Source organism: Calidris pugnax, unplaced genomic scaffold (genome assembly GCF_001431845.1).
Source record: "Calidris pugnax isolate Ruff unplaced genomic scaffold, ASM143184v1 scaffold398, whole genome shotgun sequence".
NCBI classification, from domain to species: Eukaryota; Metazoa; Chordata; class Aves; order Charadriiformes; family Scolopacidae; genus Calidris; species Calidris pugnax.
In genome coordinates, this window is record NW_015091280.1 from 88,311 (window position 1) to 114,958 (window position 26,648).

At 39.3% G+C, this 26,648-nt stretch overlaps 1 protein-coding gene across 1 annotated transcript in view; it reads left to right on the forward strand.

Moving 5' to 3' along the window:
* The window catches only part of COL4A4 (collagen, type IV, alpha 4), a 72,770-nt gene extending 53,327 nt beyond the window's left edge, over positions 1 to 19,443 (forward strand). The window contains exons 34-48 of the mRNA XM_014960637.1: positions 879 to 942; positions 1,168 to 1,242; positions 1,704 to 1,811; positions 2,133 to 2,240; positions 6,160 to 6,231; positions 7,030 to 7,158; positions 8,966 to 9,073; positions 9,979 to 10,134; positions 10,758 to 10,856; positions 11,152 to 11,160; positions 12,042 to 12,173; positions 14,258 to 14,374; positions 15,121 to 15,309; positions 17,125 to 17,411; positions 18,032 to 19,443. Of these exons, the coding sequence (XP_014816123.1) occupies positions 879 to 942; positions 1,168 to 1,242; positions 1,704 to 1,811; positions 2,133 to 2,240; positions 6,160 to 6,231; positions 7,030 to 7,158; positions 8,966 to 9,073; positions 9,979 to 10,134; positions 10,758 to 10,856; positions 11,152 to 11,160; positions 12,042 to 12,173; positions 14,258 to 14,374; positions 15,121 to 15,309; positions 17,125 to 17,411; positions 18,032 to 18,295 (1,917 nt within the window). The 3' untranslated portion in view covers positions 18,296 to 19,443. The remainder of the gene's footprint in view (positions 1 to 878; positions 943 to 1,167; positions 1,243 to 1,703; positions 1,812 to 2,132; positions 2,241 to 6,159; positions 6,232 to 7,029; positions 7,159 to 8,965; positions 9,074 to 9,978; positions 10,135 to 10,757; positions 10,857 to 11,151; positions 11,161 to 12,041; positions 12,174 to 14,257; positions 14,375 to 15,120; positions 15,310 to 17,124; positions 17,412 to 18,031) is intronic.
* The last annotated feature ends 7,205 nt before the right edge of the window (positions 19,444 to 26,648 follow it).

The window sequence follows — 26,648 nt, forward strand, 5'->3', positions numbered from 1 at the left end:
GGGGGGGGGGGGGGGGGCAAAAAATGGAAGCGCAATCAAGTCTTTAACATTATTCCTAATAACAGATTGTTAGTTACTTACTGCAGAGATTATAACGTAGCAGCAGCACAAGTATGAAGTTAATGTATAGCTGCTTCTTCAGATCTTGCTGTGTGGAGCAGTCAAGCCAATAGATGAGACAAACCAAGTCCTTGCACCAAACCTTGCACCAAAGAACCCAGGCAAGAGATATTGCTCAAGAATATACACACAAAACTGCACATATATCACATATCAATATAAGATAAAATTCTTCACTGGCTTGTACGCTAGGTAGACAGGCAGTGAGATTACATGAAGCATAAAGCACAGTTGGTTTTTTGGTAAAGGGACAAAATATATTTCTTTAAAGAAATATAATAAAAGATAAGCCAAGAAAAGAATCTGCGTTTGGCTGATTATAGGTCATTATTCAAAAGGAAAACCAGGGAAGTCTTTACATTTTTACTGTTGCATCACAACATATTTCTGGTTAATGTTTATAGTAAATTTTGGGTAACATACAATAATATTTGGTACATTTTTATGGTACCTTTTAAATCAAATTACTTAAGCCATCTGTGGGGAATTTAAGCTGTTCAAGCCAAAAGTTAGCATAAACTATAAAAGCACAAATTCAAAACGATTAGCAAGTCTAATCTACAGTTTCTTGGAAGTGCTAACGGTCAGTGTTAGACATGTAACAAAGACAGCCTGCTTTTCTGTTGGGCTTAAGATACAGTTTTGCTATTCATACTGATTTCTGGTCTGTTTACCAATGTAAGAGAACCAAATGCTCTTATAGATTGTTCCTGCTACACAGATCATATATCAAATGTTTTTGTTTTTTAAAAAATCAGGGTGATGTGGGCTTACCAGGAATCCCTGGAAATCCAGGACTGACCGGCCCAAAAGGATCTAAAGGTAATGAGTTTATATAGGCTTTTGAAAAAAGCAGTGTTGTTAGGATGTATATGCTCTGACAGATGGCAAGTACTTGCTAGAAAAGGGAAAACAGGACAGAAGAGAAAATAATTAAAACATGAATGTAATTAGAATCAAGTCTGACTTACCTGTAGGCAATATTTGCTTTGGTTTTGTGGATGAAAAGGATACTTGTATGAAATGAAAGTCGTTGTACCTCAACAGGCAATAGAGGTGACCCCACTCCTCTGCTTGGTACCCAGGGTCGAAAAGGGCCTCCCGGAGATCCAGGATTACCAGGTACCTCTGTCTGATTGAATAATAAACCGGATTTAAAACCTCATTTTCTTTAAGTTTTGTTAGTGGAGAGGGAGCTCTTCTTTCTGTGCATATTGAGCAGAATTTTTTATAGTTAGAAACCCAGGGATTGGAGAGGCATCACAATGTGCAATATGGCCAGCATGAGCATAGGAGGTAGAACCTACTATTGTCTAGTACAGCACCAGTGAACGTACCAATACATACCAGAATAAAACCTGGCTTGGCTATATCTTGCTGGCCATTTCTGCTCTTTCAGGTATCACAAGAGCTATCAATATAATTTATTGCTAATAAATAGATGCAAGGATCTGAAGTATTTTTAATAAAATTCTTTTTCTACTCAAGCAATCTCTTACTGAACTTCTGTATTTTTAAATTTAAGAGATGAAGAACAGGCAACATCAGACAAAGAAATTCTACATTATTTTTTTTTCTTTAAGGACTCTGTGGATTCCCAGGACAGAAGGGTTCACCAGGTATCCAAGGGCAACCTGGAAGACCAGGATTCAAGGGTGACCCCGGGTACTCAGGAATACCTGGATTTCCAGGTAATGACAAAATTTAAATAAACAGTGCCATGTAACAGCTCAAAAGAGATAGGGAACAGGAAAATGCAGTTCCTCTGTGGAGGAGGCTAGATAAATCAGAGATCACATGAAGGCTTGTACTGAAAGCTATTTCAGCACCTATAGACAGCAGCAATAGTCTGCTCGGAACATAAGAGCAAGATCCATAACTTCTTCATACATTCCCATGCACTTTCAGGTACCTCTGGATAATGCAGTGCTGCACAGCATGAAAAAAACCCAAACAAACATATTAATGGATTTCCATATTCACAGATTCTTTTTTTTTTTTTCTATTCTCAGGAGCCAGAGGTCCTCAGGGATTGCCAGGAGAACCTGGAGAAAAAGGGAAACATGGAATTTTGGGACCTCCAGGATTGCAAGGATTACCTGGGTCCCCAGGCAGAAAAGGTAAGCAGTATATAGTGCAGTTCTACTGGTGATGGAACAGCTCCAGACATAAATACCCTTTTAGTAGTGAAAATGGAAAAGGCCTAACTGTGAACGTGATTTGGATTCTGTTAAACTACAAAGAGAATTCAGCCAGTTCCCGTCACCTTTGAAAAGTAACATCAAAGCTACCTCAGAAAATTGGGCTACAGTCGAAAATGAATAAGGAAGAAACAGATTCTGGCTCTGCTGATGTAACCAATAGCAGAAGCTGAGGAAAGAAAAAGGAGTTCGCAGTAATTCAGATGTTTCACTTTCACTTCAATTATGCTGTGTTCTACATTTTCACCAGGGAGTGCCACTGTTACTCTACAAAACCAACAGACTACTATGGATAGTTTTGACTTACAAAATTGTTTTAATAAATTGTGATAAGATAACTTGGGTTGGTTCTTGCTGTTGGTTTTGTTGGGGTTTTCTTTTCTCCAAAACCTGATTTTTGGTTGATTTAACATAGAAATGTTTCCTCCAAATCCTAGTTTGCACTTCTCACAATGATTGTTATGTTTAGATCAAACGGCAGCTCATCTATACAGGGTTTTTTTGTTGGAAAACATTATTAACATTTAGTATACTCAGAATGATATATTGAAGTTATGTTACATTAATATTTTATAAAGAAAGGTAATCAGCTGTGTACTTGGTATCCTCCCCCTGTTATAGTGTGCTTCATAACCAGTTCCTGGACAGGAAGAATAATATTAGTGACCAATATATAGAAATCATAGGAAAGTAATACTTGGGGCTATGATAAATTACTAGAGGGGACAATAGATTCACTTTTTCAAGTTCAGCCTAAGGAAGAATTGAGGTTTCTTATAAACTACTGAAAATTTAAATGAAAAATGGAAGCCATTTATGATTACTTGCAGTAAAGCAAGTGATGCTGATTTAAACTGTCATGACAGATTCCTTGCTGGTGCATAATCTGCAAGAGAACACTTCATTTTTGCAAACAATATTTGTTGTAACAAAAGCAGAGATCTGCAGTGACAGGGATGTCTAAATGGAGAGGGGTCAAAAAACCAAAAGCAAGCATTCTTCTGCTGAAAACTTCTTATTAGTAGATGGACTCTTTACTGCTTGTCTGGACTCTTTCCTTCTTGTCATAAGTGCTAAGACATTCTCTTCTATATTGTACAGAAGTTATCCCAAGTCCTGCACAGGAAACGTAACAAATTAACACATGTGCTGCAGAGGAAAAGGTTCAGTTCCAAATGGAAATTCATTAGAGACCAAGTTGCCTGCTAAGCCTTAGGATTCCATATATTGCCAGCATAGTTGAAAAGAAGGTTAACACCTTTGAAATTATCCCCAGTAATGAAAACTGAACGGAATTTGTATTCTGATTCCATGGGAGGATATAGAACTCAATGGTATTTTCAATAAATATAGTTGCTAGCATTAGAAGTGAAATGGTTAATTGGCTGTTCATGGCCAAGTCCATAGCCTTGTTCATTGCTTCTCATTTACATTAAATGTCTTGTGCCTAAAGAACTTTTAGATTACAAAAAAAAAGAAGTTAAACAGCATCTACCAAAGCATAATCTCATTTTTTTTTATTACAGAGATAGTTTTACTTGTTAAGGGCTTGGTCTGGCAAGCATTACTTGTGTGAGTAATCCTTGATGAAGCAAGTAACATTAAGAACATCAGCAGAATTACTTGTGTGAGTAGAAGCTGAATTGGGCTGTAAAATACAGAAACAGTGGTTCATACATAGGTCAGCCAATTCAGCTGTACCTAGAAATATGGAACTATAGCAATCCAAAAATCTTGAATTACCAGTGCTGATATTATAATGGATTGTTGGCAAACGTGTCAGAAATTCCCTGGAAAGCAAGTAAACCCAGCCATCAATCTTGACTGAATGAGCTAAAGATCAAAAAAGTTTTAAATGATGACCCGGGTGCCAAAAATTGTAATTTAAAATAATTTTAAAATACCACTGTTAAATTCCCCAAATTGGCATGCAACTCTTACATAAATTTAGAAAATTAAACTTAGGATGTCATGAGAAGTTAAAAGAGCAGTTAATTAAGGGCACAAAAGATATTTGTGGAAGTTTGGATTACTAGTGTCCCATATTAAAAGGGGATTGCGTATTATCAATGTCTTGCAAGTTTTCAAACAATCTTTTGGATTTAAAATTTTTCCAGGCTAATGTTTGCTACAGACCATATTATTATTTTTTTTTCCTCCCTTTTCATTCCTTTATTAAATTTTGACTAAAATAATTCAATAGTTTCTGAGAACAAAGCTATGGGAGTATTATTTTTGGTGTGTCTGTTAGGAAAAATAAAGGAGCACTAGAGTTGTCTTTGTCAGGTGACCCATCTTTGAACTAGGGACAGTTTGGCAGGTGAAACATTTGATGAAGGACATGTGTGTTGCTGTTCCTACAGCAATTTGTCCCTGCCAAATATGACCATCTTAGAAAATTTTTAAAAAGTATATCCATTCATATGTGCTTAAGTAAAGCAATAGATTCTCCCATGATTGATGCTCTGGATATACAGCAGATTTGCCTGCTGCAGGACATGCTGGGATTGAGCATGGGAACTGAAACAGAGAACCCACATCTCTGCCAGGAAGTAGCTAGGCAGGGAAAAGGCGACAGACAGAAAGATAACTCAGACTTATGGAAAAAAAACACTGCAACCAGACCAGAAATCCTACATGACAGGGAGAGGAAGTGGTGGGGAAGGAAATGAGGCAGACCTAAGCAGCAAAGGTGGAAGAGAGACAGGAATAGGCACTGACACTAGCTTTCAGCTTCTTGATGATCAGTGTCCACTCTAATCCATCCCTCTGTGGAGCAAGAAGCATCCCAAGTCTATTGCTGTGTCTGAAACCTCTTACCAAATCACCCATCAGTTTTGCCAAGTCTGTTCTTATTAACCAGGTGCTAGGCTGCCGTCCGCATTTAATATGTGTATGTCTTCACATTTGATAATTCATCTAAGCAACTTAGGAAACTATGAAGTGCTAATGCCATGGAGATATTTTTACCCTCCACTGCAAACAACAATTACAATCTCAGATTAGTTCCACTTTAAAAAAAAAAAAGCATTAACATGCCATCTATGTTTTTACTTACTGTACTTCAGCAATTTTCAGTAAAGCACAGCTTATAAAGCAAGTGTTACATCTGAATACCATGAACACTCAGCCTGGGATCTCATCATCTAGTGAACATCACTAGTGACAAAGTTACTGTATACTATCACACCTCAGCATCAGTCTCAGTTACAGATTTGTTGTCTTCAAAGACTGTGCTGTTCAGTTTAAAGAATTTTTGTAACAACATGATGCAAAAATGTCTAGTTTTCTGTGTGGAATCTGCAGGACCAGGGAAAAGAAGCCAGGTGAAAATTTAGCTTCTTTGTAATGCAGCTAGATTAAATTGCACTTACATTTGCAACAGAAGCTGAAATAAATTCCAGCTTTATAGATATTTCAGGAGGCGTCTGCATCCCAGTCACCTGGTGAAGCAGTGATAAAACAGGTGACATTGCACTAGTCAATCACGTAGCAGTATAGTCTAGCCACAGGCACGAGGTTCACTATGAGCCCATACTGAGCTTCCTGCTGCTAGCTGCAGTATAGAACTACCTAAAGGATTAAAAGGTATGTTTTCTGATTGCTTTGATCTGAAACTGTATTATGATTGCTATTGTCAGATTTTTCACATTTTCTTTCCAAAAAGACTTCACTCCAGTGCAATGTGATTTTGTCTTCGGTTGCCAATAAGAATCTAATTCAGCAAATACTCTGTCTTGATCCAGAATGTGTTGTCAGAAAAAAAAAATGGCATAATTTTTAATTGTGACTTTAAAGGATTATTGTGGCACCCAGTCATGCCTGTCATACCTCTCAGGTCTGCCTGGACCACCCGGACTGGATGGCTTGGATGGACTAAAAGGTCAAAAAGGTTCTGCAGGAGTTCCAGGTAAAGAAGGGAAATAAATATGTGGAACAGAAAATCTTAACCTTAAATGACTGGATGTGCAAGGAATGATGCACATTATTTTGATATTCGCCTTGCCCAGAAGATATCATTAAGGCTTAGAGTAAACTTTCAAACAGAATCTGAAGTATGTCTAATGACACACCTGCAGTTATTTGTGAAGAAAACTTTAAAACTTCCGTTACTCACATAGTTTTGTTGGAACCTTTCAAGGCTGTTTATAAAATGAAAATGTTCGGTGCAGATGATTCAAAATAGAGCCAAGTCTCCTGGGTTTTTTTATACGTAGAAGATAAACTAACAAATTAAAAGGAGACTTATGAAATCCCAGCCCCACTAAAGTGCATGGGAGTCGTGCCACAAACTTAAGAGGAACCTGGATTTCACTCACACTGGTCTATTTGCAACTTTCCAAAGGTGCTTTTGAAGCAGTATTAGAAAACAGCATTCACCATCTACCTAGAGATTACAAATTTGCGCTGATGGAAAATTAAATTTAGGATCATGCAATCAGTTTACATTTCAAGTTACAGACAACGAGATGATCATACAAAATAACCCCTGAAGAAGAAGAGCATTAAAGCAAAGAGATTACTTTCCTTGAAAGAGATGAATTAGGGCCAGATTCAACAAAACTCTATCCAGCTTCCAAGAGAGAACCAGAAAAATAGCACTAGGCAACCCTTGCAGGGAGGAACATCTGCAGCTGGTATTTCTATTCTGCACATCTGTATTTGTATTCACTGCAAGGTTTATGTACATAATTGTTTTCCTATAAAGGTCGAAGTGAAACAGGGCCCCCAGGATACCCAGGAGAACTTGGACCAAAAGGAGACAGAGGTGAACCTGGATGGCCTGGTATTTCTATTCCGGGGCCCCCTGGAGAAAGGGGATTCCCAGGATTCCCAGGTAAGAAAGGGTTTTCTCCTTCGTGGTGCCCTGCAGAGTTGAAATGAAGCTCATACAGGCTTTTCCTCTGGTTAGCATGAACATGAACACACCCCCAGAAGATTCCCTCCCTAAAAACATTTCTATTACAATGACATTGCTGATGTTTCCTGAGTAGATACAGAGACCCCAGTATTTCTTGTTTATCATGTTACAGGAGACGAAAGAATGAGAATAGAAAATGATGGACTTGGACAGACTCAGGGAACTGCTAGGTGGAGTTGCCTCGTGGGAAGAAATTCCTAAAGAAAAGGAGATCTGGTAGTCGCAGAAATATAGTAAATCTGTCAACTGTTCTGCTGTAAAGGCAAGGTGGAATTGTATCACAAGATTGCTATGATTATTTAAGAGCCTTGGCGATATAAGAATGGAATAGAAATCGGAAAAAGCAAGTGTTTGAGGAAGGGCCAATTAAGGTTACGAGATCGGAGCGTCTGTTACATGAGGAGAGGCTGAGGGAGTGGGAATTGCTCAGCCTCCAGAGGAGAAGGCTGGGGGGGATTTTATTAGTGTGCATAAGTACCTGATGGGAAGGACATGGAGACACCTTCTTCATAGTGCTGTCCAGTGACAGAACAAGAGGCAATGGGCACAAACTGACATACAGGAAATTCTACTAAAATATAAGGAAAAGTTTTGTTTTTCCTGTGAGGGTAGCTAAATACAGGAACAGGTTGCTGAGAGAAGTTATGAAGTGTCTGCCCTTGGAGATACTCAAAACCCAGCTGGACAGGGTCCTAGGCAACCTGCTGTAGCTGACCCTGCTTTGAGGAGGGAGTTCAACTAGAAAGTCTCCAGAGGCCCATTCGAGCCTCAGCAATTCTGTGATTGGAAGTGATATTAGCTTTACTCTACCAAACACTGCCACTGTCCCATAACACACAGAAGAAAATTCTGATGAGGTGAATCATTCCAAGATGAAGACACAGTCATTTTTCTCAATTAAATTACTAGTTCATGAACTGGGGGAGTCAACAGAATGGTGCTGTTGAGGAAAAAAAGAGAAAAAGTTTAAGATGTATTAACACTACTTGACATAGGGTGGGCAAGGCCTCCCACGGGATACTGTGTCCAGCTTTGACAAATTAGGGATAACTCACTGGAGAGTAAATGTAAGGATAGGGTCAAGAACAAGATGAAGAAACTAGATTTGGTTTTTTGTAGGAAAGAGAAGGCAACAGGGTGCAATGTGTGCTGATAAGCTGTCACTATTCAGAAATGTTATGCAGAGGATGATAACCTGTAACTCTTCCTGCCTGTCACACGTAAGAACAGTAATGTCTTATGTTGCAAAAATCCAGATTAAAAATTAGGAAATAAATAAATTTGCAGCTAATTCATCTTGTTCAGTAAGGAAACAGTTGAACTCACTTTTGCTAGGAACAATCTGTGAATACTTAGCTTGTCCCAGGCAGAATGGTTTCTTAGTCCCCACTCATCTTACATTCTTACCATTTCTCCCATTGTTAGACTACAGAAGAAGGCAGCTATTTGTGGCAATATGCCAATGTGTGATGGTGTATTCTTTAGTTTAAATAGATTTTATGGAAAGAATTAAAAATTTTTAAAGATAACAAATATTTTCACTTCTAAGAGATATCTTCATTAGCCTAACCACTGGTATGTTCAGTATACAAGGGAGAGTATACGTTATGTCCATGACTTCACATCAGCATTCTTTTAGTTAGTAAATTATGTAATCTATTAAAAAAACCCCTCATATTTTTTCTTTTTTTTTTTTTTTTTTTTGTAAAATGTGATCCCTTAGGTAGAAGAGGACCTGCTGGACCCGCTGGACCTATGGGAAAATGTCCTTATAGTGCTTCTCCTGGTCCTCCAGGTGATCAAGGACCACCTGGTTTAGATGGCATCAGAGGTATTAAACCCAAAAATACCGAATTTGATCATCCAAAAAAAAGCCTCTGAGGCTACTAGGAGTCACTGGGTTGCTGTCTGTGGAACAACATATAAAAATGCATAGGGAACAAAGAAACCGATCAATACCTCAAGTGAATACACAGAGAACACTGGAGAGATCATCAGAGCAAGGCTAAAATACACATCTCCAGATTGAGTTTTCTGGCCTCTATGGTAATTCTGTACAAGTCCTGGTGCTACAACAAATCTCAATTTCCACAGAAGCAAATGGAAACAAGATTACTGACCTCTTTTCCTAGCAAGATGGATAAAACACATTGTCCATAGGCCTGCCATTGTTGGTAAACCCACAAGAAGCTTTCCAATCTAAATCCAGCCCTGGGAAAGCTAAAGCTGGCAATTCTTTTGTAGGCGTTTATGTAGACCTCACTTCTGTTACAAGCAGGAGTTGCCAAGGGATCCAGTCAATTCTTATAGATTCTGGTCCTCCAATGCAGCTCTTTCAAGTTGTTCTGATTCCTTACATTAAATACTTACATTAAGTATTATCTGAACCCTCTCTTACCCAGTACAAAGACTTACTTCCTATTGAGAAATAAATGATGGAGATTGGAAGATTAAGAAACACTGTAATAAATATAGAAACAAGGTCTCAACGCATGTAACATTAACTTGTAGTCTTTTGCTTGCACAAATCTACATAGTTTTGGGAGCTATTCCTATTATTGTCTTCCTTACAATGCCTTGGACAAAGGCTAATGCTAATGTTTCCAAAGACACGCAAGTGCTGTCCTATGTCCCAGGGATAAAAAAAAACAAAAGCAAAAAAACCCAATGGAACATGAGTATTTTTAGATGTTTATGCTTTGTGCATATATTAAGAATAAAATTCTTTTATCATAGGTCAGCCTGGGCATCCTGGTCCTCCTGGAGAGACCATCTTTGTGCGAGGAGATCCAGGCGATATCGGTGTTCGAGGGGCACCAGGTAACCCTGGGCAGCGAGGGCAACAAGGAGCCAGAGGTCTTCCAGGGAACCAAGGAAGAAGAGGCCCAAAGGGTACGATCTGGGGTATTTTTACTAGCACATGCACTTGTGCCCAGACCTATGCAACTAAGCCTTGTGCACAGGGGAGTGCATTGGAGACTGAGCCAGACAGAAGGGGTAGGCTGGATGTTTCACAGCTCTGGCCTGTGAGCTACCTAGAAGGTCAGAGTAGAGACAGATTCACATGTACTGATGCCAACAACATGTTGGAAGACTCCTGTACCAGCCTGAGAATGAGGCAGTAAAACTTTTGAGTCTGCCAGATAAAGCAAACCTCAACCTCTCTGCAGGGGGTCTTCAGAAACTATGGACAATGCAGATGCGTTTGAACTAATACAGAGTCTCACCTCTGCCCCATATCAATAGCTTTGGGCTTTCAACAGATTCTTTAGTTTGAAAACAGGGATCTAGATACTCTGCTTCTTCTGCACACTGTAGAGAAGTCCTATCTACACCAATCCCTTCCAATCTCTACAAAAAGAAAAGTCCTAAATTTTCATTCAGTTCAAGAGCAGGGAGAAAAGAGGAAAAATGTACATTTTTTTGTTCCCCAGGCAGCCAAGACTTCATCTTATTTATGTGTTCAGCTTCTCGGAACACAACCACATGTAACTGCACAACTGTTTTGCTTCCAGGTCCTATGGGAATCCATGGCCCACAGGGTCCACCTGGTGCTACAGGACAACCAGGAGACCAAGGTTTTCAAGGAAAACCTGGTCCCAGAGGTCCTCCAGGTACTTATGAATGTGTTGTTCATTGACACTTAGTTGTAACCATGATCTTTCTATTCATATATAATCTTACTAATGTTTAATGCATGTCAATAATTTACATCTCAGAAAAAAACCCCGACTTAATTGATTTCTCATTTAAGTAAAAATTTCTGAACTATGTATTTGTTTCTAATATCACCTCATGTAAATGACTTCAGTTCTCATTCTATTCTTCACTCCAATTTACATGCCTGAAACTTGTTTCCACCTGCACCACAATGGCCACAATCTGCTTTCCATTTTTCAAATTCTTCAGGTTTCATAGGTAAGTTCATGATTATTGATTATTGTTCTTTCCACGTGGTGTTCCTTCTGTATAGATACATTCCACTTTCATTAGAAGGTATTCTTGGCTTGGCTGCCAGGAATAGTAGATACTGCTACAACAATGGTGTTCTAATAGCTTTTTCACATAAATAGCTGGCACTTCCAGCAGACCAACATCATGATAACGGTACATTGACAAGTCTCAGGCTATGATGTCAATTAGACTTGTAAAATACTTTTGTTTCAAATTATCAGTTTGCTTTTTGGTTGTCACACAAGATACTTTCTAACCAAAAACTTAGTGAAAGCTTGAATCCTAACCCTGAAGTACTACAAACACTGAACTTTTAGTCTGACTAAATTGGTCTGATTCTGATTTTGCTCCCAAATGTAAGTAGCCAATAGCTCCCAGTAACTTCCAGTACATAAAATGTGACCATTCTTCATTTTTTATTATTATAATTATATTAAAGAGATATTATGGGTTAGCTTCTTTGTCCTGCTTATTGATGGTTTTGTAGCCACAGAATAGGCAAAGTACCATAAATCTTCACATGTGCCAAGGTAGTTGCACTGAAGCTGAGTGGACTTTAGACTTTAACTCAAAGCAGTTTGCAGCACATTAGGACATAAACTGTACACCAAATTTTTGAAAGATATCAGCTAGCATACATTTGCTAACACGTGCTTGCCATGCTGTTAAATGCTGCGCTAAAAGACTGAGAGTAAAATTAAAAGCAGTGAGACTCAATAATTCAAGATTTTAAAATACTTAAAGTGTACTCTTGAATACCAAACCCAGCAAACAGGTGTGTGGATTTTTCACTTGGGAACTATCAACCAAACTTCTAGCTAATTACTTCATATTACACATTCCAGGTGACCCTGGTGAACCAGGAAAAATAGATGATTCATGCTCTGCAATCCCAGGGCCTCCTGGGGAAGCCGGACAAAGAGGACACGATGGCCCTGCAGGATTACCAGGGCCAATAGGCCACCCTGGACCCCAAGGTAAGCTTGTGTTTTGAAAGCCTGGATGTCTATCTTAGCTATTTAGACAACAAATTTAAAAGGGTCAAAATGTGAGTGTTAGTTCTCTATGTTTTACCCAGTCTCTTCCCCTTAAATACTTATTAACAGTCTCCAGAAACATGTAGTGGGCTGGTTAATGCTGATGGGTCAACGCAGCTGAACCAGGCTACTGAGCCTGCCAGCACTGCACTCCTTTGTCCTAGGCCAGGGAGTGCAAAAGCATCATGCACTGTTGAGAAAACAATTCTTCAAATGATATTTTTTCCTTTTTACCAACAAATGAAATACCAATGCCTCAAACCACTCCTATGGTTTAGGCAGGTTATATTTGGAGGATCTTAAAAATATGCATGCAATAATGAATCACAAAACTCTGCTACCCAAAGCCCTAAAAGGACACTGAAGTCAGAGAGGCGGCTATGATAACACTTTTTATCTGCTCAAAAGTTACCACAAACAAAAAAAACTAGCCAAAGAGATTTTAAAAAGAAATTATGAAAGACTGAAATATACTTCTGATAGATAAAAGAAAACAAGGGTGATGCTGTACTGAATATGCCAGCAGAGTGGCCATCTTCATAGAAATACAGCGTAGCAAGTCTGTGTACTGTCTTCAGTTTAGATTGTGCTTAAATGTGGTGTCTTCAGTTCAGACAGGGGAATCTCTTGTGTGGTTTTAGATATTCCCTACTTGGGAAACCGTAGTTTGTTGTGGTGGCTGCACTGGACATCCAGTGTCTCCAGAGAAAAAAATCTGTGATTTTTCTCCCAGAAGATAAGCTGGAGTAGTCATTCCCCTCATGAAAGTGAACACAAGACATTTTTCAGTGAACTATTTAGTTTTACATATCTTAATTGATTTGTCAACTCTAAGGTGTTGAATTGCTGTTTTTCCATTATATACAGCATTTTAAAAGTTTGTATAAAACCAGATGATACAATAATACATACTCACACTGGTTTTATGAAAGAAACACTTAGTAATGCTTTCCCTTTCATTAAGATAACAGAATTCCAGTATTTCCCCTGGCTTGGAAGGCAAACTAGAAGATTTCCTGGCAAGAGCAATGTGTATTAGTAAAACTTCAGTGCACTTGAGCTTTGGCAAAATAACCATGCAACCAACACTGAAGAGCTGTTAAATTGTTTTGACTGAGTTAGATTTTCTTAGTGAAACTAGTAAAAGGTAGCATAAGGAAATTTTGAATGTTGTGAGACAATCTTGAATTACTCACTCTGCAGGTTAAGTAGCAAAATTTGCAAGAAATGAAACGCACACCATTAATGAGAAAGAATTGTGATCCTAAAGAAACATACTCATCTGAAAACTGTTATTTACCAAAAGAAGAAAACCAGTGCTGTGTGCAATAACAGCTGACAAGTGTAGCTTTGTTCAGTTCAGATTATGCTTAAAGTAGCCAGTGAGCAGGACCATCACTATCTGTGCCCTGTATACGAGATGTGTATGTGCCCTGTATATGTATCTTCTACTGGCTTGGCCACTCCTCATTATCTGCTGGTGTATAAAAATGCCTGTACATATGAGAAATAGAAAAAGGTCAGGTCATCAGGAGCCTAAAATGTCCTTCCCCATTGGACGTAGTCCAATTCTGCAATCCCTCCCTGTTCTGCAAGTACTCTAATACATGCATTACTTCACGGGAAGTTCAGTACATGTTTAAAGACTTTGCTGAATTGGGTCCTAAAAGATGAAGGCCTGTCATAGGATGAGCTATAACTCATTACATGGTGCAGACACTGATGGCAGTTCTGCAAGAGGCTTGTCATGATAATGTTTGTTAGTAGTTTGATTTCAGCTGTGGATCACACAAGTTCTAATCTTATCAGCTCCTCTGAGCTACTGCTGTGGCCACAAGGAGAATATGTTGTAAAGAGGCTTCCCAGCAGAGCAGTGCAGTTCTGTGCTTCCCTGTCCTGAAGCGTCATTCCTTGGTGGTGTCAGTTCTGCTCACTGACCCTTTGCGTGCTCTGTATGTTTGGACAATGTCTAACCTTTAAATTCAGCAATATGAATGAAAAGTGCATGCTTTGTAATTACCTAGGAAGAAAAGGAGAAGAAGGGTCATGTGGCCTGCCAGGTCAAGATGGCTTACCTGGGGCACCCGGACCACCAGGTGACCAAGGGCATGTAGGAGAGCAAGGATATGCTGGGCCACAAGGTAAGAATGGAACATGACATTTTGGGGGAGATGTATGAGATGATGTATAGACTATGCTTTCTCTCTACTCCTCCAATTCACACATGGATACGTTCACCTCTGGCCTGAGATATCACAACACTTCTTTCCCTCTCTCTGTTCAAGCACTGATAGTGACATTTGTGAATTATTTCATAACACATAAGAAAGACCCATCAGAAGAAAAAAATATCTCAGCATCCATTATTAACCAGAAAGGCAATTAACCACAGGTGCTTGAACACCATATATCAACAAGTACACATTTCTGAGCCAGGGCTAATGGTGTGACTGCCTGTGAGTAATTAAAATTGTATTTTAACTGTGACTGCTGTTTAATGAATTAATGGTTTAATACATACATGAGGAAAAGGCATTGCCTGTTAATGTAGGGATTCAAATTCAGTCCAGACAAGTCATCCTAGTGAGTAAAGTCTGGGAAATCATTGCACACCTCCCTTTGTTTTCTCAATCCATACAGCACAGGACAGAGGCACAACAGAAAAGCCAACTGCCAGGCATTCAGCGGCAATCTAGTTCATTGCTCTCCCATAAAAAGGATAAAAAGAGTCTACCAGTGTCTCTAGTGCCCACAACAACCTGTGCAGTTGTATTATATAAAGTCAGGAACCCCTTACTGAACATTTAAATATAGTAAAAGATAAAAGTTCACACTAGCTGTGCGTTCATACTGGTAAATTACTTTTACCTTTTCTCCTATGTGTAAGGTCCACCTGGCCAGACTGGTATCCCAGGACCACCGGGCCCCCATATTAGATCTGCAAGTGGATTCCTGCTTGTCCTTCACAGTCAGTCAGACAGAGAGCCACTCTGTCCACAGGGGATGCCAAAATTATGGACTGGTTACAGTCTGCTGTACCTGGAAGGACAAGAGAAAGCTCACAATCAGGATCTTGGTATGTATTGTGATAGATAATTGCTCTCTAGTTAAGGTCTAATATGGTGTGATCTATACAATTAAAAGACAAGCCAAATGGAGCACACTATAGAAGCATCAGTTTCTTATTTCCTACAGACTCAAAACTAATTTACACTGATCATAATGAGCTTGGTTATGCTGCCTATTACATAACCCATTTAAAATGGGCTTCTGCTGCTATGCAGTTGAGTGAAAAAAAAGTATTTCTACTTCTAAGTAACTCTGAATAGAAGTTGGAAGATGAGTGGCTTATCTCACTCATCCTGGGTAGTCATTTTGGGCTGTCTTTGAACTCACCGGAGAGGTTTTCCTAGATCAGGAGTCTCATTTGGCTGCTCTGAAATAACTCACTGGAGGATCTGCTTCTTTTTACTGTGAAGGCAACTTGGGAAAAAGAGCTGGTTAAGTTGGATAGTATAAATAAGCTTTATAAAGAAAATTGTGCATCGTGCGTACAGCAGAATTGTGTGCTTTTGAGTGTCAGAAGCTAATGATTTTTTGAAAAGACAGAGCCAAATTTCTCCCAAAGACAGCTCCTTTTAGGATCTTAGATCATTTCTTCTAAGTGTTCTACAATTCAGACTGAAATTAGCTGTCTAAATAAGCCGCCTGACTTGCAGCCTGAGAAACTGATTGGCTGCAATTTGCATAGAAGAAATATCCAATATTCTTTTTGTCTTATTATGCAAGAAGCAGAGAAGTCTCCAAGGAGGAAAGATCAAGGACCTAATAAGCTTGACAAAAAAGAAGTGTTTAAAAGAGTAATAAAAGGAGATATTTTTAGTACAGCAGTGTTGTTTTGAAATGTTTTCACTATTTGGCATTCCCCAGGAGAGCCAGTTGGTAACAGAATGCCTTATAACAGCAGTGAAAATTAGATTCAAGGAAAAGAAAGTCCTTGTTTCCTGTGACCAGTGTGTTCTTTTTGCAGGCATTTTCCTTACTCAGGCTATTCCAAATCCTTTATTATTAGCAGAATGGAATATTATCAGTGATATACAAAACTGGTTTCTGTATAGAAATGTCATGTCTTTAAAGAAGGCATTAGGGTTTTGGGGCATTACAGAAATAATACATCATGCACAAAGTTTTAGGCAGAACATACATTCAGTGATTATTGTTAACTAAATAGGTCATCATGAAATTCGGTTCTGGGAGAAGAATTTCACCTCTGAAGTATGCTGAAGTATGCACTAGTCCCTTCTTAATTCCCACTGATGTCTGCCTGATGAGTATTTTGCAGGATTGGCTCTGCAAAATCCCTCAATCCTTTTATTTCACTTTGAGAGTCTGTGAAACCTTTCTGGAAGGCAATAGAACAGCTGCTGAGATTTCAGCTTAATGCACTGGTAGCAACGGCTTGTCATACTTTGCAAAAATTTTCTATTTATCAGCATTGGCATTTGGTTTCTCACTGCTCCTAATGAGTTTGTAAATAGCTAATCTCCTTTTAAACCAGCCGCCACCTCTTGCCTAATTTATTTTTCAGCGTCGGCACAGCTAAGAAATTTGTTATCATAACTGTTTCCCATGGTGACAAACTACATCATGTTTAAATACTAGATTGTGACACAAATATTATTGGTCAAAGGAAGATACTTACTGTTAAAAAAAGTTTCTGTTTTCAATATAACTAGCTGTTTTGGTAAAGAGCCTGGGAGGTTTAAAATCTGTGAATTACGTAACTCCTGTTAAGATACATAGTTTTGCAGCAACATTGGCCAGAACACTATTTTCAGCCTACCTAGAAAGAAGTGAAGTAATTTTCATTATTTGTTATTATTATTTTCAGGTCTGGCAGGATCTTGTCTTCCTGTGTTTAATACCATGCCTTTTGCTTACTGTAACATCAACCAAGTTTGTTACTACGCCAGTCGAAATGATAAGTCTTACTGGTTGTCAAGCGCCGCTCCTCTGCCCATGGCCCCACTCTCTGAAGAAGAAATACAGCCCTACATCAGCAGATGTGCCGTTTGTGAGGCCCCAGCCCAAGCGGTGGCAGTTCACAGCCAAGATCAGTCAATTCCCCCCTGCCCACTGAACTGGAGAAGTCTTTGGATCGGATATTCTTTTTTGATGGTAAGAGCCTGGGCACGTGATCATAAATATATAAAAGTTTCTTTCACAGAACTTTTGTGTTCTAAAGGTTCAAAGATTTTTAGCTCTGAAAAGTAAACTATCCAATGTGTGGCAAACATTAAAAAGGAAAAGTCACAAACAGAAACAAGACGAGGGTTAGTTCCAATTTGCAGAACCTAGCTGTAGCTATATATACTAAAGTCATAGCCTTAAATCTACACCTTTCTTAAGATTACAAAGATTTTGCTTGCTTGTCTTTAAGAAACAATGGGATTTTCATATACAAAGACACTTCAAAATTAGAGATCCAGGTCTTTTTAATGCCATCCTCTAGTGACATTTGCAGTAGCGTAGATAACAGCGTCGTTTTGAATCCACCTGGATTACTCTTTTTTTCAGTTCAATAAATACCAGAAAAACAAGTGAGCTGGCTCTAGACTTTTGAGATTAACTCATTACAGAGCAAATAAAGATTTTCTCCAGCACAGAAAGCTTACTCCAACTTAAGATCACCAAAAATAGTGCAGTTAAAAGCAAATAAAGTCAGAAAAAGGCAGATGAACATAATTTACCTATTTTTTTCATGCACAGTTATCAAGCTCTTTCATTGTTCTTTCCAGCACACTGGATCTGGTGATCAGGGTGGTGGACAGTCTCTTATGTCACCTGGAAGTTGCCTAGAAGACTTCAGATCAGCACCATTCATTGAATGCCAGGGTCAGCGGGGAACATGTCAGTTCTTTGCTAACGAATACAGTTTCTGGCTGACAACAGTGATGCCTGAATTGCAGTTTGCATCAGCCCCTGTGTCAGGAACTCTTAAAGAAGGACAAGAGCAGAGGAGAAAAATCAGTAGATGCCAGGTATGCCTGAGACACAGCTAACAACCAAACCAAAAATGAACAGCTGGAGTGAGACTCGCCTAAGGACGAACAACACGCCAAAAGTTTAAACAGTATTTAATATTTTAATATATTTGCAAGTGTGCAGCACTGTTCATTTTGTTTAAATGGATATTTACTACTGAAAGATGAAGGATCTGTTAAGCCTCACCCACCCTTGTACACACAGCTACAGGTAATAAGTGACCTCATTCAAAAAAATGGAACTCTATCACACTGGAATCCACTGCAACGAGACACAGGTGACAAGGTGAGCTGGGAGGGTTGGAGCAAGTCAGGAATACCAGGGAAATCATACAGAATGTGCAAGAGAATGGATTTCCTGTAAGAAATGACATTTACAACAGGAAGACTATGTACATTTATATGGCATATTATAAATATTTATCCTTATAGATACAAGTGTGAGAAGATAGAAATGTCTTAAAGGCCCATGGCTCAATTTCCCAAGCTAAAGAAACCTTCCTGTGCTGTTTCTGAGGGAAGGGGAAAATGTAATTGTTAAAAAAAACTCATAATAAAAACAATGAAGATCAAAGTCTTTACCATTGCAGTACTGAACCAAACTGCAAAAGAACTGTTAATTGGCTTTTCATAAGCAACAAAAAGTTGCAAATCCATTTAACAGCAGATTATGTAAGAAAATAAAATTAACTGAGATAACGAATCCTTAAAAAGCTGTATTTATATTCACAGTTAATTTCTAAGAGCAGTTAAATTAAATTATTAAGCTTGAATACAAGTAGCAGAAGAAACAAGTCAGTTTCTAATACTAATTGAAAAGAAATAGCAGCATGGGAATAAAATGGGTGAATTTATCTGAGAGATGAATATAAAAAGTGTTAGGACAATTATCTAAACTTGAAACTAGTAAGTGTTGTTCATTTTTTGCTTCTTTGTTTGTAAATATGCCACCAAAAAAAAGAACCAGCACCTTCAAGATCCTTATGGAATTATAGCTCTAGAGAGGCTTTTTATTTTTTAAAGTGTTAATGGTTAAAATGTTTATGAACTAATGCACTGGTCATGTATTAAAAAAGCTAAACACATCTATACCTCCTTCATTCAGCTATAAAACCAGAATTGTTTAATACGTATTTGAATTATGAAACTATAGGTACAACTAAAGGTTGCCAACAGAGAATTCATCATGTGCAGGACAGTCACAAATGCTTCTTTTACCACTTAAAGAAGCTATGAATGAAATAAAATGTTTTTCCCAGCACTCCTAATCTCAATTTGTGTTCACTAAGAGAGGTGCCCCCAGCGCAAAGATTTTCAAGGAAACTGAGATTCACATCCAAGAGTTCTAATTCAAAGGAAACTCCCTCTGAAGCCATCACGAGTATAACAGCCTGATCAGCCAATTTAAAAGTTGGATACACAAACTCAAAGAGCAGGAAAGACAGACATTCCAGTCGCAGCCAGAGGAAAATAAAATAGTCGGAGGGTAAGTCCATTCAAGGGTAAATACATCAGTCTGTGCCGCTTCCTTCTGACAAAACCAGCCAAACCTCACTGATCTGCTGTGCCTACAGGTGGTCAGCAAACTCTTCTGCTCCTTCACCTGGGAAGGGGTCAAGAGCCCTCTTGGGGAACATCCCAGTCCCCACCTGTCTCAGGGAACATTTCCCCTTTGGTCCTAGTGGCCCACTGGGACAGGGCACACCTCCTGGTTGACTCTTCAGTGCTTCCAGCTGCATGCTTCACATCTGGTGTGTCACACAGGCTTTTGAGGAGGCACTAATCCCCACCGTAGGACTGCATGAAAGAAAGAACTCAGTCCCCTCCTGCTTCAGACACCATCCCACATGCCCACAAGACCAGCTTTCCAGATGGAAGTAAAAACCAATGTGGTTCCAAGGAGCTTTGGAGCTCACTCCTGTGCGAAGAAAGCAGCATGTGAAGGGGCGGACCATGCCTTAGTCACCTACTCTTTGAGGTGTCCAAAATCCATTGCCAAAATGGCCACCAGTAAAACCACAATGGGCTAGTAGCTTCAGCTCATGCTCACAGTACCAAATGCCCTGCTTCCTCAAGTGATGTCCCAATTTCCTCAGTGGATTTAGATCATTCCACATGAAGGTCTCATGAGCTTTTCCTGGCAGTACTCACCAGTTCCTTGTTACTCATTGGCAGCCTCTTCTCAGGTTAGAAAGTCTCTCCAGAAGGGCAGTCCAAGCTACTATTGCATTCAGGAGCTTTGTATCTTGCGCAGGTCATCGGAATTAGACCCATTTGGGTGAACCACCCTGGAATTTAATTGGAACCTCGTGATTAACAATGAGGAGACTTGCTTGCCCATCAGCCTCACACAGCGTGGCATCCTACGCCTGGGAAGCGGGGAAGGTGCCTGGCTCTAACTCACAGCAAATCCTCAGGGCAAATGTCAGGTTCCTCTCTCTCCTTCACATCTCTCCCCATCAGGATTTCTGGAAAATAAAAGTGGAGCAAAAACGCTGCCCAAGCATTGAGCCCTGATCTACTGTTAAGAAATGTGTCCATTTTTCCTTCATTTGCTGTTTTTCATGACAAAAGGAAAGAGATGCACAGGCCCAATCCTGCGTATTTGGTGTATATACAGCATGGCAAAAGGGAGAGACTAAAGCAAAACTGTCCAGCAAGAACCAGACAGCACAACGGTGCTGTATTGTAAAAATGGTATTTTTAAAGCACACTGTAAATTCATTTGTGTATATTTGTTTGCTTGTTTGAAAAACATCCCCCTAAAGTTTTAAAGCACACTATTGAGGAAAAACTGAATTTGAACCATATCATGCCTTCTGCTCCCAGTACTCATATCATGGCATATCATGAACCATATCATGCCTTCTGCTCCCAGTACACAGCTGAAGATTGCCCATCTGTAAAACTATGGAAGCTCTCTACTGCAGCGTGCAAGACCCGAACATCAACACTCAGCAATTCTTTAAATATTACCATGATCCAAATTCAGGAAATAAACCACATCGTTCTGGCAAACCTACTTTCTGGTGTTCCACATGGACCACTGTAAATAATGTCACTTTACACAGATGTTCCAGACTGAAGCCTGGCCTTTTCAGGTCTTACAAGCAATCCTTAAATACCTTGTCATTTAATTGAGTACACCATACATAGACAATGCCTGCAAATACGTGGACTTCTGTTCTAATGCTTAACATGCATTAGAACTGTCTGGGCAAGAAAAGAAAAAACCATGAGGAAGATTTGTAACAGAGAACAGTTGTTTGCAAGAAAAAGGATCCCTCCAAAGCCAGCTGTGAAGAGGAGCAGTGGGCGAGGACAGAGCTGAGCCACCTGCACTCCAAAGTGATAAAAAATTTCTGACAACAATTCTGGTGAAAACTTTCCAGCAGGCGAAGCAATTGCTTCATCAAAATGGTGACCTGTGTCATTACTGGATCCTATTTCAGAAATCAGCATTTTAAACCAACCAAACAACAAAAACAGCTGTTGAAATTCTGCCCACCTTCACCGGCTGGAAAACTCACCATGTGGAGGAAAAATCACCATCAGCATTCAAACAGATCCTGCTCCACACATACTCAACAGCTTTCCTCCTCTCCTAGTCATTTCATCCAGATGTTCCAGAAGGTACTGGAAGTTCAATTAGAGGTGATATTTTATAAGTTTAAAGTAAAAAAAACCAACTCCATATTTATCATTCTAGAATAAATGTATTAAACAAACATAGTTCCTCAGTGTAGAGCGTTTTCAGCATCCGACACCACCTCACAGCAAAGCTCACCTTGTGCTTGGCCACACAGTGCTCAACTGCTTCTCAAAAGGTGACAGGCTTGAGCTTCGGGGTATTTGAGATTCCACAGGTTTTAATGTTTCCCACAGAATCAGTGAAGCAGAAATGCAAAACGCGAGAGAATATTCTAACCAATTTCTAAAGAAATGTACACAGTAAGGACCACACCAATGAACTCTCCCATAGAGTCAGCCACTGTGTGTACCACCCCCTGGTCATTCATAGGTTTGGAATGAAGCACTTGAGCCCCAAACCTACATCATGTTCCGCTCGGTAGAACAAAGGTTCACTGCACAGAAAAGCAAGGTCTTTTTCGGAAGTTAGTCTTCCACACACTGATCACAAACACCACTCCTATTGTAGACAGATGTTCCTTCTTAGCCAATTTAGCATAATGAAGACAGAGGTGTTTTCATTAAGGTGGAGATTAAAGTTTCTCAGAGGCAGAAAACAAATTCTGATGGGAACTGAAGGAATCTGTATTAGAAATGGCTACTCTGAGGCAATTGCAACTGTAGTTTGTTAGGTTTTGCATACTGTATTTTAAAAACTTTAAGCAAATTACTATTTCCAATATTTTACTGTGCTTAAATATTTAAGACGCATGTAAAAAGTGAGATGCGTGCGATAAGTGGAGTGGTACCAGTGTTACACAACTTTTGGTCACACACAGACAGGTTCTATCCGTGCACATACGTCTGCTTCCTGATGAAGCGCAGCAGCAGAGATTTCAAGCATCCTGCCTGAAAAGTGTTCTATCCCTGCCGTGCCTTCTCAGTTAAATGCATCCCTCATCATTTACCCTCCCTCCTACTCACTTTCATAACCCAACTCCAAACCACATTTTTATAAGCTCACTGCTCATTCTGGATTTTAGGTCTGTAGACACACGTAGCAGTGAAAAAGGAACAAAAGATTTATTTTAATACAATCAGAAGCCTCAGCTCTAACCAGCACCAAAACAATGACCTTGATTTCTCCACCAGACACCCTGCAGTATCCAGGTACTTGCAGTATCCCTGGCCCCTGCACAGGAAAACCCTTATGTTTACACAAGCATGTACGTAAGTGCTGTTTGGAAGAGCAAAGCCTTCCAGAAACAAGGCCAGTCTGACCTAAGCTCTATTTTTTTTTCAAAATGCTGGACAAAATGAAAATGGGAGGTTTGACCCTTGCATTTACACCAGGTATTTTAAAGCTTTTATTAGAAGCTGCTGAATTGTATTTTGTACTAATGTAGATGAAAAATCTTACCAAAACCAGTTGAGCTACTTTAACACAATGGCTGAGTCTTTCTTTTTTAAAAAAATGACCCACCTGTTAATTGGGCAAAAGAATACACAACAGCCTTCTTAGATGCAGAACTGTGTACATATATACACACAGTTTAAAATACAATTTTAAGAAGGTCAGCAAACAGGACATTCCGTAGTCATTAACACCGTACAGACTTCGGAGCAGTTCCTTCACTTGTTACGTGGGTAAGGAAAACATGGCTTCACAGAAGCAGCCCATCCACCCAGAGCTCTGAAATGATCCCTGTAAGGAGTGATTTGGTGAAGGATCTAACGTAATCCAAAATTCTCCACGAAGGCAAGAACATTTACAGACTACCTGCTCAACAGCCAGAAAGAGATATTTGCTTAACCTGCTCCAAAAAGACTAAAGAAGAAAATTCCAAAATATCCCTAGCATATTAGAGAAGTTCACTATCTCATGGTTACATTCATTTTGCTGCAAAGTAAGCCAAATTCTTCTGGTCACTGGACAAGAGATGAACTCATCACTGTTCTCATGCAGCAGAAGACTGCTGTCACGTGTATACGCAGTCATCTCCTTTAATAACCCAATCGCTTTACCGTTCTGAGCACGTCATATAAACAAAAATAGCCAAACTATATTAAATTTATATAGCAAACTGTCTTTCTCCAATTTTGACAGCTCCTGAAGGAACAAATGGGTATCAGTATTTGTTACCAGATTCAGACCCTTCAGAAAGCGTGACAGTCCTTCAGAAACAGATCTACAACTGAAAGCTGAGAACTGTTAATATTTTCTGCCCTGTGCATTCTGATAACAAATAAGAAGTTACCAATCTGGGTTTTTTTACACATTAATACACAATTAATATCTTATAATAAAACCATAAAATTTTTTTTTTACACATAGGAAACAATTAATATCTTATAATAAAACCATAAAACGATTGGGCCCTTTGTGCCTGCAGGCTCCTTCAAGAAGGCCCAGCTGATGGACATGAGTACCTGTTCGCCAGCTGTTTCACTCAAGTGTGATTTATACTCAGTCATTCAGTGCCAAAGAAAAATTGATACAATTCACCAGTTGCAGAATCAGAAGTGACACCAAACTGCAAAATCCATTCCCCTCACGTCACAACTGAATGGGCAGCTCTACCTGACCTGCTCTTCAAGCCACTCATTGAAGTTTCACCCAGGTGCAATCTTCAGGTGTTGTACACACCTGTTGAGCTCCAGTGTCTAGATACAGACGGGTGGTTTAACCATTCAACAGTTCTTTACTCCTATATTTAACAATATATACCCTTGGCATAGATGGGTAACGTAATTAAAGACAGCAATGGATAACAAAACCTTAACTTTTATCCTGCAGGCATTTCCATCCATGTAATTAACACATACAAGAAAAGGTAAGTCATTTTGCCTTCATTTGGTCAGGATAACTATCTTCGACTAATAGTGCTCACAGCTCCTTGGCTCTATCATCTGTAACTTCAGCTCCTTAATACATATATAAAAATAAAAACAAAGAGATGTGCTGTAAAGAGCGTTGATACAAAACTGTACCTCTATCGGGTACGCTCTCTTTCCTCTTTTCTGCTTTTTCAGCGTAAGCGCTATCAAACTGGGACTTACCTCAGCTCAATCAAAATAGTCTCCCAGCAAAGTGTTTTAGTAAAGACTTTCCTTCTCCCCCCAAACACATCATCATTCCACAGACTTATGTCTCTATCCCTAATTTAACTGTTTTAGTAGAGATTTTCCTTCTCCCCCCAAACACATCATCATTCGTTTTAGTAAAGACTTTCCTTCTCCCCCCAAACACATCATCATTCCACAGACTTATGTCTCTATCCCTAATTTAATGAATGAATATTTAGGCTTATTTTTCCTTGGATGTTTATATGCGGTATGAAGAAATACTACTCATGATACTGTTGTCATTAGATAGTTGAATATAGTTGAACTGTCCCTTCACTTTCCAACAAAAACAAAGGAAAAAATTCAAAGGCAAAACTTTTATGAAGTGGCAATCGCTCCCACTGTCTCCTACTACATCCCTTATACCAACAGAGTTCTTGGAGTATTTTAAGTTATATGAGAAAATAAACAAGATGGCATTAGTCAAACTTTTTAATAAACAGACCATGAAAATTCCAGTTTTTGATTTTCACTGAACAAGCGAGCAAAGCGTGTTTGAAAGGTAACTTCAGGCACGACAGCTCCTGTGAGAGGAGGCTGGCAGAGCAGAGCTGACAGGCGCTCCCCCCCTGAACACTTCTCCCTGGCACCGAGGGGTCATTTTAGGGGGGGCAGGAGCGGTTTTGATGTCGGTTCCAGCCTGTACTGAGAACGCTACTTCCACCTCCACCCGCCTAGCACCTCTCCCGCTCGGCTGTGGAACACCTAGGAGTCCTGCTTTCCCAGTATTTTAAAGGGCATTTTTTCCCCCTTTAGGGGAACTGGCACTGCCAGGGGAAAAAAACCCCACAACATACATACACAAGAACATATAATTTGCCTGTGCTTAAAGACAAGACAGAAAAGGAAAAAGAATTTTAAAAGTTAAACACACTGTTCTTTCACCACATTTTAATTCTGGACTACAAGAACCCCTTATTTATTAGCAGTAAGATGTTAGGTCATTCAACCGTTTAATTTCAAGAATGTGCCTGTTAACAAGTCTGCTGATTAGGATTAATTAAGGGGGTGGAATTTCTTGGTACCTGATCACAGAGTTTACAGGAAGTACGGAAAATTCACAGGAAATCACAACTCCAGCAATAAAAGAATCAACCTTCAGATGCTGAAGTATTTTATACAATACTACTTTTTCTTAAAGAATCCTTACTTTATGTAGAGTTAGTCGGGCACTAAAGGGCATCAGAAAACACACAATGTGGAATACTCAGCTGTGCAGACTGCCCTTAATTTTTGTCCTTGAAGGGATAAGGTGCAGCAGAGCATGTGGTAGGAATTCAGCTGCAGCTTCCATCTACCATCACCAGGGCTCTGAAACCTAAACCGATGGGGTTTCTTAGTAGTAAAAATCCTACTAAGGAATCATTCTGTTAATAAACTTTCACAAATATGTAAGCGCTGGAACTTTTCAATAATCCAATCCCAGAACTTCCACTAAATTCAAAAGAAACAAAATTAGTCCCAACATAATCAATCTGTCCCCTTGGTATCACAAGTCTTCATTTCTAACAATGTAGTGGCAGCTCTGTAATTTAAAATATATGCATTATTACTGTGATGAAAACCAAACAGTTTTAAATGTAAAAAAATATTTATTTTTATTTTGTATACAAAA